The sequence below is a fragment of the Stegostoma tigrinum genome, chromosome 5 (assembly GCF_030684315.1).
Source record: "Stegostoma tigrinum isolate sSteTig4 chromosome 5, sSteTig4.hap1, whole genome shotgun sequence".
Taxonomy (NCBI): Eukaryota; Metazoa; Chordata; class Chondrichthyes; order Orectolobiformes; family Stegostomatidae; genus Stegostoma; species Stegostoma tigrinum.
In genome coordinates this window covers 72904970-72917672 of record NC_081358.1, presented here as the reverse complement: position 1 = coordinate 72917672, position 12703 = coordinate 72904970, and the positions used below count along the sequence as shown (strand labels likewise).

Sequence of the window (12703 nt, the reverse complement as noted above, 5' to 3'; positions counted from 1 at the left end):
CCATTCTTTAGATGACATGTCCATCATGGGCCTCCTGCAGTGCCACAATGATGCCACCCGAAGGTTGCAGGAACAGCAACTCCTATTCCGCTTGGGAACCCTGCAGCCTAATGGTATCAATGTGGACTTCACCATCTTCAAAATCTCCCCTTCCCCCACCGCATCCCAAAACCGGCCCAGTTCGTCCCCTCCCCCCACTGCACCACACAACCAGCCCAGCTCTTCCCCTCCCCCCACTGCATCCCAAAACCAGTTCAACTTGTCTCTGCCTCCCTAACCTGTTCTTTCTCTCACCCATCCCTCCTCCCACCCCAAGCCGCACCTCCATCTACCTACTAACCTCATCCCACCTCCTTGACCTGTCCATCTTCCCTTGACTGACCTATCCCCTCCCTACCTCCCCACAAATACTCTCCTCTCCACCTATCTTCTATTCTCTCCATCTTCGGTCCGCCTCCCCCTCTCTCCCTATTTATTCCAGAACCCTCACCCCATTCCCCTCTCTGAAGAAGGGTCCAGGCCCGAAACATCAGCTTTTGTGTTCCTGAGATGCTGCTGGGCCTGCTGTGTTCATCCAGCCTCACATTTTATTATGTTAGAGATGAAGTTATGCAGCAGGTGCCCTGAACCCATTGGGCCCAACAAAACGAGATGTGAAATTCACTTTTGGTTGCTGAGTGAAATGGCTAATAGTATAGGAAATCAGCAGCCCATTTTATATTCCTCCCAATATTCTCTTCTTGTGGCTGTTCTGATTGCTTGGTTTACATTGTTTTGTTGTATTTGCTTTCAACTGGGAGTATTTTAGAGTATGTCTGGCAGATCTTTTACTTACTTTATATGTTTTTAGCAGTGCAGTCAGATTACATGTAACTTAATTAGGGAAAGGAGTGGGGCGGAAATGAGAACTATTTGTCACAGCAAGGTGTTTATGTATTAAATGCACTGCCTTAAATGGTAGAAATAGATTTAATAATAACCTGTAAAAGACAATTGTACCTGTGCCTGATCAGAGAGAAATTGCTGGGCCGTGGGAGAGGCGATTGTGATTACTTAGGTATTACACGCATGGTAGTATGAACGGTCTGTTCCTGCATTGAGTGATTTCTGTAGTTTTGTTTTACTGTTCGTACTATGATTTTTCTTTCCTCTTGAACATATCTGTCTTTAAATCAGGAGCCCAAGACCTGGATCGCATTCGTTTATCCACTTATAGGACAGCGTGTAAGCTCCGTTTCGTACAGAAAAAGTGTAACTGTAAGTACGCTTTTTCCATTGGAAAATGTGTGTAATATTGTTTGTTTGGGTCACTCTGTGACCATTTATATTAGCCGAGATGTAGGTAAACAACACTGGTTCATCTGCAGTAAGATAATTATTTACAATTTCTTTGTTACTGCTATTTGATATCTGCTCCTAATCCAGTCAAGATCAAAACCTTTGCATTCAGTAGGTGGAGAGTAAACCCACACATTCAGTAGTTCGCCAACTCAATGTAACACTCTGCTAACATCTAAGACTTGAATGGACCCCAAACATTGTGAAATATTGGGATGTTTACTGAAGAGGAATTAATGCAAAGCAACTTAAGGAAATGTCAAAGAAAATGACTGAAGATAGTCAAGGAGGGAGATTTTAGTGAAATATTAGAAAGTTAGGCAACTAGTGAGGCTGATAGGTTTAAATGTAGTCTCCCACAATGTATCTGAAGACATTAGCCTGGATTTGTAGCCAGTAGTGAAGCAAGTAGACCGCCCCTTGACCTTGAAGAAAATGTCCCATGAGGAACTTGCAATCACTCTAGTAGAAATTTCTCCTTTCTCCACTACAGTTTAAAAAAAATGTGCTGCCAAATTCAAAGGGGTGTCAGCTTACATCAGTAGTCATTCAGCAAGTGGCAACCAATCAGATTGAAACATTCACATTCTGTGAATCAACAAATTGAAAGCAATGAAATGCTTCACGTGCAATTTCTAATCTTGATACAGTTATATAACCATGTGAAGATAGACCTAAAATAGACTTTTTTCGAAAAAAGTCTAATGTTTTCATTTTGGGCAAACCTGACATTTCACAGATGCAGTAACTTTTCAGGATGAGTAAGGATGTTTTACAATAATTATGAAGTTAGTACGCTGTAAAAATCAAGTTATCCCTCATTCAACAAGGTGTAACTTTGCTCCTTGTTTGTACAGTGAGGCTAACAACATTCGAATGTAAGTTCTCATCATCAATTAGTGATCACAGGGAAACTGCAGTCTTTGGAAATCTCTGCAGCATATCCTGTGGAGGAGCATCCACTCATTAACAGCAACATCTGGATTTCTTAGATGTCCCAACTGCCAACTTGTCAGTTTCAAGGAGCACTGAGGGGGAATGCTGTTAGTTTCACTGTCATTACTATAGCAAAATACAGACCCATAGGTTGACAAAGGCAATAGGGAGAACTGATTTACAAGAGAAGGTTTAGAACTGGGAGTGATTGCAGAAGCTGAGCGAGCTAAATCTGTGGGGAAATTTGAAAAGACTTTGAACTTAAGACATTAAATAAAATCCTCCACAACTGCAAACTTGTGAGAAGACAAGGGAAAATATCATTTAAGTTCATTAAAGGAGGATTACGACTAATGCCGAGAAATTCCTCGCATGAATTAGACATTAACATTTGGTATTTCAAAATTGTTCAAGGTGAATATTTTAAGAAATAATTGGATATTGAGCTACGCAAAGAAACTTCTCTCCCAATGAATGAATTGTGGTTGGTGAAATAACCTTCCTTAACTTATAAATATTTTGTGATCTTGTATCAAAAGACAACGTGCTATTAGAGGTTAGCAGTGGTAGGTGAATGGGACTTAGTTGGAGAATGCAGGCAGATGAATTTTGGCTCATTTGAAATGTGTATAGGGTCATGTGATTTGAAGGAAATTGATATTGCAGTGCTGAAGACTTAAGCATTTGTGGATGGATGTCATATATTTGAGTCATGGGGCTGAATAGAATCCCAAAGCTGTGCAAAATGGAGTTTTGGCAAAAACCAAACAATGAATTGTTATCAGTGTCAAACTGGTAGAATCTCTGGTGCATGTATAATTCAATATCAAATGATACTTAATGCCAGCCAAGCAGTACAGTAGTGGTCTAGGAGCCGAGTCTGACAGTAGAACAGGAGATGTATTCAGGATGTTTAGAAGACCCAATGCCCAGAATGTCAAAAGCTGCATGTGTATAAGGACTAAGAGAGGATGAAGAATCTGAATTTTCAAGGTTCGAATAAAATATAGAAGCAAGCAGTGAAGCTTTTTCATCTTGTTGGAGGATGTCGAGATTTCAGCAGCAATTCCTCATGGAGATGAGCTGTACAAAGCAAAATGGAACTGTGGTATACTCCCAACTTGATCATAAACAGGGAGGAAATATGTAACAAGTCACAAATAAAGCAATGGGCAACTTTAAGTTAGGTCAGTTATGCTTTAAGCAGAGTGGAAACTGCCACTCTCCTTTAAAGGATAACTGGGAGGGAAGTTAGAGTGATGTGAGTTCTGGATACAGGTAAGAGGAGCTCGGTGAATAGTCAAGAATGCAGGAGAATCTAGGCCATCAGGATATGATGATGGCCTAGTGACGTTATTGTTGGACTGTTAATCCAGAGACCCAGGGAATGTTCTGTGGACCTGAGTTTGACTCCCACCCTGGCAGATGGTAAAATTTGAATTCAGTTTTTTAAAAATCTGGAATTAAGCATCTGATGTTGACCATGAATCCAGTGTCAATTGTTGGAAAAACCCATCTGGTTCACTCATGTTCTTTAGGAAAAGAAACTGCCATCCTTGTGGTCTGGACTATATGTGACTCCAGACCCTCAGCAATGTGATTGAGTTTTAACTGCTGTCTGGAATGGGAGATAAATGCTGGCCTAGCTAGCAATGCCCACATCGCATAAATGAATAAGTAAGAAAAGGCACCTAGGTTCAGATGCTTTTATGAAACTTACTCATTTTTTTTTACTTCTTTAGTGCACTTGGTAGATGTTTGGAATATTATAGAGGCATTCAGAGAAAATGGGCTAAATACAATGGATCCGAATGCTGATCTCAGTGTTGCTCGCTTGGAAGCTATCATCTCCACAATACTTCACCAGCTGAACAAACGCTTGCCAACCACTCATCAAATAAATGTTGAACAGTCTATTAGCTTATTGCTGAACTTTCTGCTTGCTGCCTATGATGGGTGAGTTATACAGCAGTTTCTCTCAGCATATTCATTTTCATTTTTGAACTTTAATTGGAGCTTCGAAATCTGATTGTAATTGACACAGGAATGCAAGGTTCTGACCCTAACTTATTTCTTCATCTTGTTCCAGTCTGCTCCTGATTATTTGTGGCAATCCAAGTGAAGAAAACTTTGATATGACAAAATAAAAACAGAAAATGGAGGGAAAACTCAGTAGGTCAGGTTGCATCTGTGAAGAGAGAAGCAGTTAATTAGCAGACAACCTCAGATCAAAATTGGGCAAATTTAAAATGAAATGGGGTTTAAGCAAGTGAAAAGAGGAAAACTGAGAAAAGTGGTGTTGGGGACGCTGGGGAAAGGCACAGACTGTGATATGGTGCAGAATCGGAAAGAGTAAATGATAAGAGAGTTGGTTGTGTGCAGCCATAGGTTGTGGGAATGAGTAGGTTTTTTTTAAAAAAAGTGCGAGTTCTATGTAGGATGTGGCACCCAGACCTTAAGTCAAGTTGCTTAATGACTTGCATACATAAGTAATAAGCTGAAAACAATGTAATCATATTTGAAACCATCTCCTGTTCGTGATTGGAAGCAGCACTGCAAACACATCTGATACCATACTTAGATCCTGCCCACAGTGAGAACAGAAATTGTGATGTTAAATTGTTGAATTCCATATGGAGTCTGGAAAGCTGTGAAGTACTTAATTCAATAATCAGGTACTGTTACTCAAGCTTAAGTTAAGTTTCACTGGAACTTTGCAGACAACTGAACACAGAGAAAAATAACATGAGAGCAAGGTAGCTAATTAAAATGACAGATAACTGAAAATTTAGGGTCCTCTTTGAAGGTAACTCATAACTATTTTCTCAAGAGCAATAGGAATGGATGATAAATGCTTGTCCAGCCAGCAGTGGCCATATTCTGTAAATGAGTATATAAAAGAAAACACATCAGAAGCAGTGGTAAAGAAATTGCTTCAACAGAATAGTTGAACTGGAGGTAGAGAAACTGGAGACATAGAATGGAGTGTATGTGAGGTAGTTACGGGAAGATGTGGATGTGAAAGCAAGTTTTGGTGGACGAAGATGGTGGTGTCATGGTAATGTTGCTGGACTACAAAACAAGAGGGCCAGGCCAATGCTGTGGGAACATAGTTTGATGTTGTCCTATTGCAGCTGGTGGAATTAGAATTCGGTTAATAAAATCTTGAATTGATATCAATTCTCAGTAATTGTCCTTGAAACTACCATCAGTTGTAGATATGCACTTGATTCACTCATGAAAAAGAAATCTCCCTTCCTGTTGGTCTGACCTACATGTTAGTTAGATCAACAAAAATGTGGTTAATTCTTAACAGCCCTCTAAAATAGCCCAGTAAGGCATTAAATTTGATAGCAGTTAGGTTTGGACAGCAAATACTGGTATTGTCAGCAATCTCCACACATTGTAAAACAAAAAAAGTAAATATGAGGCAGAAATAGAAACCAACGAAGATGATAATGATAGAGACAAACAGAAGTCCTATTGGAGAACATGTCGATATTCCGGGAAAAGAATTAGCAGTACATCAAATTCTCTCTCCACACATGCTGGTTGACTTCCTGAGTATTTCCAGAACTGGCTGTTTTAATACTGGCTCTATTTGAGATCTAAATAATTTTGCACTTGTGTAAGATTTTGATTCATGTATTTATAATTCTCCACGCTATTCTCAGAGAAGAATAACTTGATCACTGGCTGTACTCCCAGACTTTGTGTAATTTAATGTCAAAATGGCTTGGAATAATAGTGCCAAAAGCACTGAACAATCTCTTTTGTATGAACATTGAATAGTTGCTGTCAGTAAGTGGAATATATTCACTCCAAAATGTGTTCCAGTTTTCTGCTGAAGTTGAGTGTTTTGTGGGAAAAGAAATTTTTCACAGGACACATTTGTAGTATAATAATAAACCAGACTATAACACTTCCATTGTATCACAGACAGAGCTGTGGAAGTTACCGTGGTCCAACATTTGAAACTGTCTGCATTTTTAAAAACAAAGTTGGATCAGAAGGATCCTTAAAGGGAATATTCAGATTGAGGTGGAATGTGATCTGTTTTTAAGGCTGAAATGTAACTCCTTTCTCAGTAAATGTTGAAGTCCTAAAACAGAGTGTGTCTTATTTTCATTATTACTGTATCTTAGATGTGTGAATGGATGAAGTGCTTTTGACTTGATGCTCCTCCTTCCTTCCCGCTCCTCATCCCGTCCACCTGCAGTAAAAAGGCACCAATGATAATCCAATGTCATTTACATCGTCAAATCTCATTTCAATTATTAAAAGTGTGGTTTGAAGGAAGTTGAAGGTATCCATGGTAGAAGGGCTGTCCTTGGGATTATATATTTTTGAGTATTTTAGAATGTGAGTGTTTTGGAGTCAGCTAATTTTGTAATATTTGCATAAGGAATGATGGCTAAAAATAGGATTTTAAGCACTTGACTTGTAGCGACCAAAACTTTATGGGAATTCTCAGCTTTTAGAAGTCTAGAGTGCAATGACAATAAATGGCTCAAGTCATGATTCCTCGTTGTATGAAGCCCAATGTTTACAGTCTTCCTGAGGTTTAGTAGGGGTTGGTAGGTTTAGTAGTACATTTTACTCATCAGCACTGGACGTTAGACAAACCATCTAATAATTTAGCATAGTGGAAGAGTTGAGAGAGGTGATAGTGAGGTTAAACATTGGTTGTCATCAGGGTACATGTGAAAATGAGTGTATTTTTCTCCAGGCGATGTCTCGGAGAAACCATGTAGAAGAAAAATAGTAAGGGCGGAGGATAGATTGTTGGAAATACCAGAAGTAGTGGTGTAGAAATGAAAAGTCATTGCAATTAATGCTCTGTAAAAAGAAATCTTAAAGAACTGCAGATACCATAAATCTGGAACGAAAACAGAAGCTACTGAGAAAGCTCAGCCGGCCTGGCATTATCTGCAAAGAAAAATCAGAGTTAACATTTGGAGTCCAGTGACCCTTCCTTAGAACTGATGGTAGCTAGGAAAATGTCAGTTTATATGCAGAAGATGGGGTAAGGAGTAAATGATAAGTGCCGAGAGTGTCCAAAAAGAAAGATCAGTTGGAAATACAAAGGAGTTGATGATGATCTGGCGAGGGAGGGTGAATAGCTGTTAAAGGAGACTATCGTTAGCCACTGACAGGAAGTGTGTAATGGCCGGCTGTGTGATAACAAGGCCTGGTGTTTGGGGATAGGAGGCTAGAACATGGGGGGGTTCAGGCTCTAAAACAATTGAACTTGAAATTGAGTCTGGAGGGCTGAAGGGTCCCCAAGCGGAAAATGAAGTGTTGTTCTTCTAGTTGTGCTGAGCTTTGCTGGAACATTACGGCAAGCCTGAAACAGATATTGACTAGGGAATAGGGTGGTGTGTTAAAGTGGCAGGCAACTAGATTCGGGGTCATGTTTCCAGACAGAGCGTTGATGTTCTGTGAAGTAGTCACCCAGTATATGCTTTGTTTCCCCAATGTAGAGGAGACTACATTGTGAGCAGTGAATGCAGTGGAGTGATTGTGTAAAGTGCAGGTAAAGTGCTGCTTCAGCTGGAAGGTATGTTTGGGCCCTTGAATACTGGGGAGGGAGGAGGTAAATGGGCAGTTGTTACACCTTCAGTGTTTGTAAGGGAACGTGCTGTGTGGGGAGTGGTTGGGGGTGTTGAGAGCGAAGATAGAGTGGACCAGGGTGTCCCAGAGGGAACGCTTCCTGCCGAAGACAGAGAAGGGAAGGAAGGGGAGGGGAGGGGAATATGTGTCTTGCAGTGGCATCTTGCTGGAGGTGGCAGAAATGATGCCTAATGACCACCTGGATGTGGATGCTGGTGCGATGGTAGGTAAGGACAAGGGGAACCCTATCACTGTTGCAGGAAAGAAGAGAGAGGGTGAGGGCAGAAGTGCAGATTAACGCTCTGGCTATTATTAAATGGATAAGAATGGAGAAAGAAGAGTACAGTCTCCGATCTTTACTTTGGTACAATAGCAGTGGCTCGAACCTGATTTGGGAGATATCGTTTGGAATCTCAGCAAAGGCACTCATTTATCTGGGAGGCAATCATATGTTCACCGGCTTTGGAGAAGAAAAATAGGTTGGAAAATAAACCAATGGTTTACAAGTAATGTGGGGTTGAAGGTTGATGTTTATGGAGAATAATTATGTCAGCAAGTTTAAAGGAGAGAGGAGCAGCATCTGAAGAAAGAAAACCGTAATATTAGCTAACTTGGGGACTGGGGAAAGGAAAAACCCAAAAATCTATCTGTTCTCTTCATTTTTGGCAGGTAACTCCATTTATTAGCAAGAACTTAATTAACATAGAGGGTTTAAAATCTAACATACTGGCAACTTTACTGAAGACGTGCTTTAGAATTTGCTGCTCCTCTTGTGTGGTCTGGTCAACCGTTTGGGTTGAATGTGTAGAAGAAAGAACTCATGAACCAGAGAAGATTAGTGAGATAAATGGGAGATATGAGAATTTTTTAGAAAAAAAATGCAAGCTCAGGGTTAGGACAGAGTAGAGTTTCAGAGGCAAATTAACCCGCTCAGCCAGTGAAATAAAGGGATGCGGTGATCAAAGATCTCAAACTTGATGGAAAAGAAGTCCATGTACTGCTTGCACATTTTGTTGGAAGTGAGAGTATGTAACAGGGGAGAGGGATGTTAAGAAGAATAAAGGAGCTGTTCAACCCTAAATTAAGTATTATTTCAGATTCCCCACCCAGCAGCTAATGGGGATTTGGAACTATGAATTTGAATTTGTCCAGCTTACTATTTACTTTGGAACTACTAGAAGCATCTTTACTTGCACTTTTTTACCTGATAAACTTCCCTAAGCCACCAGAATCATTTTTACGATTGTCTTCTCATGATGAGGTATGGTAATTATAATTTGGTGGCCTGAATGGCAAAGAGAGGGTAAGATAATTTGCTTTTCTGGATTTTCCTCTTGAGTGAGAAGGGGAATCTTGGATCACTTGACTTCCAATACATACCATGCTATTCCCACTATTTTAATTGACACCACCATGGCATGGCCTGGATGGACTGATCGCATTGTTTTCTTGCTATTGGCAAAGATTTCATGAATTGCGTATTTGTCCACCAGCTTCCTGCCTAGAATTGGAATGTTCATATATAACAATCAGATTCCCCCCCACGCTGTTAGTCGCAATGAGTCAGAGAATATTCTGTTTTATAACAATAGTGTGCATTGTCAGAGACACTGATTGCAGTGACTGAATATCTAATCAATACATTAATTATTCCAGCTTGAGGTGAGTTTTCAGCTTTAAACTGACCAAGAATAAACATTAAATGTACAGAATATACGAATGGCTTTGAAAATGTGGGTTGTTTGTTAACAATTTTCCCAGAGCAATTTGGCACAGATGTGGAAATTACTGTCAAACCCTTAAAAACAATTTATTTTAAAAAGTCTACTTTGTGAACAAATTTTACAGTTCCATTGGTGATAATATCCAAAATATAATTATAAACACTCACTACCTATTATCAAGCAATAACTGAAATCATTTCAACTGTGTATCTCCCAGTTTGCTACAGTGTCTTGAAGATTTTGCAGGAGTTGCTGGTTTGAATATAGTTAAAAAGACTGTAATCCATAGTTAAAAATCTATCTGTTCTCTTCATTTTTGGCAGGTAACTCCATTTATTAGCAAGAACTTAATTAACATAGAGGGTTTAAAATCTAACATACCAACAACTTTACTGAAGACGTGCTTTAGAATTTGCTGCTCCTCTAGCAATTCCAGTACAATTACAACACTTGCATCTACTTGACAATGTGTAAAGTTGCCCAGGTGTATCCTGTACACAAAAAGCTGAACAAATCCAACCAAATTACCATCCCATCAGTTCACACTCAATCATCGGTAAAGTGATGAAAGGTGTTTTCAGCAGTGCTATCAAATGTCACCTGCTCAGCAATAATCTGCTTACTGACACCCAGTTTGAGTTCTGCCAGGGCCACTCAGCTCCTGACGTCATAACTGCCCTGGTTCAAGCATGGGCAAAATGGCTAAATTCCAGAGGTGAGGTGAGAGTGACAGCTTTTGACTTCAAGGCTGCATTCAACTGAGTATGACATCAAAGAGGTCCTAGCAAAACTACAATCAATGGGTATCAGGGGGCAAACTCTCTGCTGATTGAAGTCATATCTGGCACATAGGAAAATGATTGGGATCGTTGGAGGTCAGTCATCTTAGTTCCAGGACACTTCTGCAGGTGTACCCCAAGATAGTGTCCTAGGCCCAACTATAGTCAGCTGCTTCATCAATGATCTTCTCTCCATCATAAGGTCAGAAGTGGGGACGTTCGGCAGTGATTGCATAATGTTCAGCACCATTTCTAACTCCACTGACACTGAAGCTGTCCATGTTCAAATGCAACAAGATCTGGACAATATCCAGACTTGGGCTGACAAGTGCCAAATAAACTCACAAATGCAAGGCAATGACCATCTCCAATAAGAGACAATCCAATCACTGCCCCTTGACATTCACTGATCTTCCTATCACTGAATCCCCCACTATCAACATCCTTGGAGCTGCTGTTGACCATAAACTCAACTGGACTCCCCACATAAACATAATAGCTACCAGAACAGAACAGAAATGAGGATTACTATGGCACATAACTCACCCCTTGACTCCACAAAGTCTGTCCACCATCTCCAAAGCTCAAGTTGGGAGTGTAATGGAATATTCCCCACTTGCCCGGATGGATACATCTCCAACAACACTAAGAAGCTTGACGCTATGCAGGACAAAGCAACCTGCTTGATTGGTACCACATCGACAAACATCCACTCCCTCCACTACCGATGTTCAGTAGCAGCAGTGTGTACTATCTACAAAATGCACGTAGAAATTCGCCAAAGATGCTCAGATAGCACCTTCTATCTGGAAGGACAGAAGCAGCAGATATGGGAACATGACAATCTTCAAGTTACCCTCCAAGCCACTTACCAGCCAGCGATACCGACCTCCCACGAGTGGGAAAGTAAAAGCACTACCTATTCTAAACAAAATTGTGCTTGTGAAATGTGAATCTGCTTTCTGATCAGCTCTTTGGAAGATAATAGGTTATTTTTAATACTAAAGTATTACATATGAAATACGAATAAAAGACTTCCTGTGCACTGTAGCAATGAGGAATCTTAACTTCACAACTTTTTAAAAAAAACCTAAACGTTTAAGGTAATAAAATGTGAGGCTGGATGAACATTTAAGGTCCTGGGGAAGGATTTTAAAATTGGGAGGTCCCCTTCTTTTTGATGAAACAGCTGAAAATGGTTGGGCTGAGAAGATTAAGGCTCTTGTGATGTGGCGATAGTGTCCCTACGTCTGGACTGGGAGATCTGGGTTGAATTAACATCTGCTTCAGAGGTGTATAATAGCATCTCTGAACAGGTTGATTAGAAAGATAGTTTAAATAATGAGAAAATAATTATTTTGGGAGGGTTCTTGTGGCACAATGATTTTGCTGCCTGTGAACAGGGATCCTTTCCCCACCTCTTCTCATCCAACACGACCCCCCCCCCCCCCCCCCCCCGCCATCCCGCGCCTTCCTATCCACATGTGCATAGTTTGCCCAGTTCTAGCTCATTCAATCAGTAGTTGGTGTTCCCTCTTCTTTGGTCCAGCAAGATTGGAAGGGTGGAATCTTAAGGTTAGTGCAGCTAAAGCATCCAGATTTTGATTGAAAAAGCAGCTCCTCTGATGAAGGGTCTAGGCCCGAAACGTCAGCTTTTGTGCTCCTGAGATGCTGCTTGGCCTGCTGTGTTCATTCAGCTCCACACTTGGTTATCTTAGCACCTCACATATTCTGTGTCTCAAATATACAGGGACAACTTTGCTCTGATAATCACCTGCTTGATTGAAATTTGAGGGGTGATTTCAGGACTTCTGAGCCACCCCGTGTATTCTTTTTGCTGCTGAAATAGCTGTCTGAATTTTAATAGCTTTTCCTTCTGCACTAGTTATTGCATTTATTTTTAAAAATGAGCCCATTAGATTGCAGCTTATTTCAACAATTTTTTAGAAAGACAAATTCCATACAGCAGACAACTTCCAGAGAACAAACTTGAGTTCTACTCTTGATTAGCCAAACATGAATATGAAACGACACAAACACATTTCAGTCAGAAATTTGCATGAAATAGATTTATGAAAACTAACCAGAGTTCGGTCATCTGTATAGATTACCAGCGGGAAGCTTTTTTCCACAGATAAAGAAAATCCGCATGGCACCAAGTTATTACATTTAATGAAGATTTGTCCTATTCAAAGTAATTTTTAAAAACATATATCTATCTCCATCAAGCAGATCTTTCAAAAATATCTTAATTATTGAAGTGATTTATTGTACATGAAGTTCAGTGGCTGGTGAATATGGATAATTGGGATG

General features: G+C 40.2%; 1 protein-coding gene across 17 annotated transcripts in view; it reads left to right on the top strand.

The window, feature by feature from the left end:
- LOC125451641 (dystrobrevin alpha) overlaps window positions 1-12703 on the top strand; it is a 184352-nt gene that overhangs the window by 58418 nt on the left and 113231 nt on the right. For all 17 annotated transcript variants that reach the window (XM_048529027.2, XM_059646064.1, XM_048529031.2 and 14 more), the window contains exons 3-4: window positions 1177-1257; window positions 4017-4230. In XM_048529027.2, coding sequence (XP_048384984.1) covers window positions 1177-1257; window positions 4017-4230 — 295 coding nt within the window. The remainder of the gene's footprint in view (window positions 1-1176; window positions 1258-4016; window positions 4231-12703) is intronic.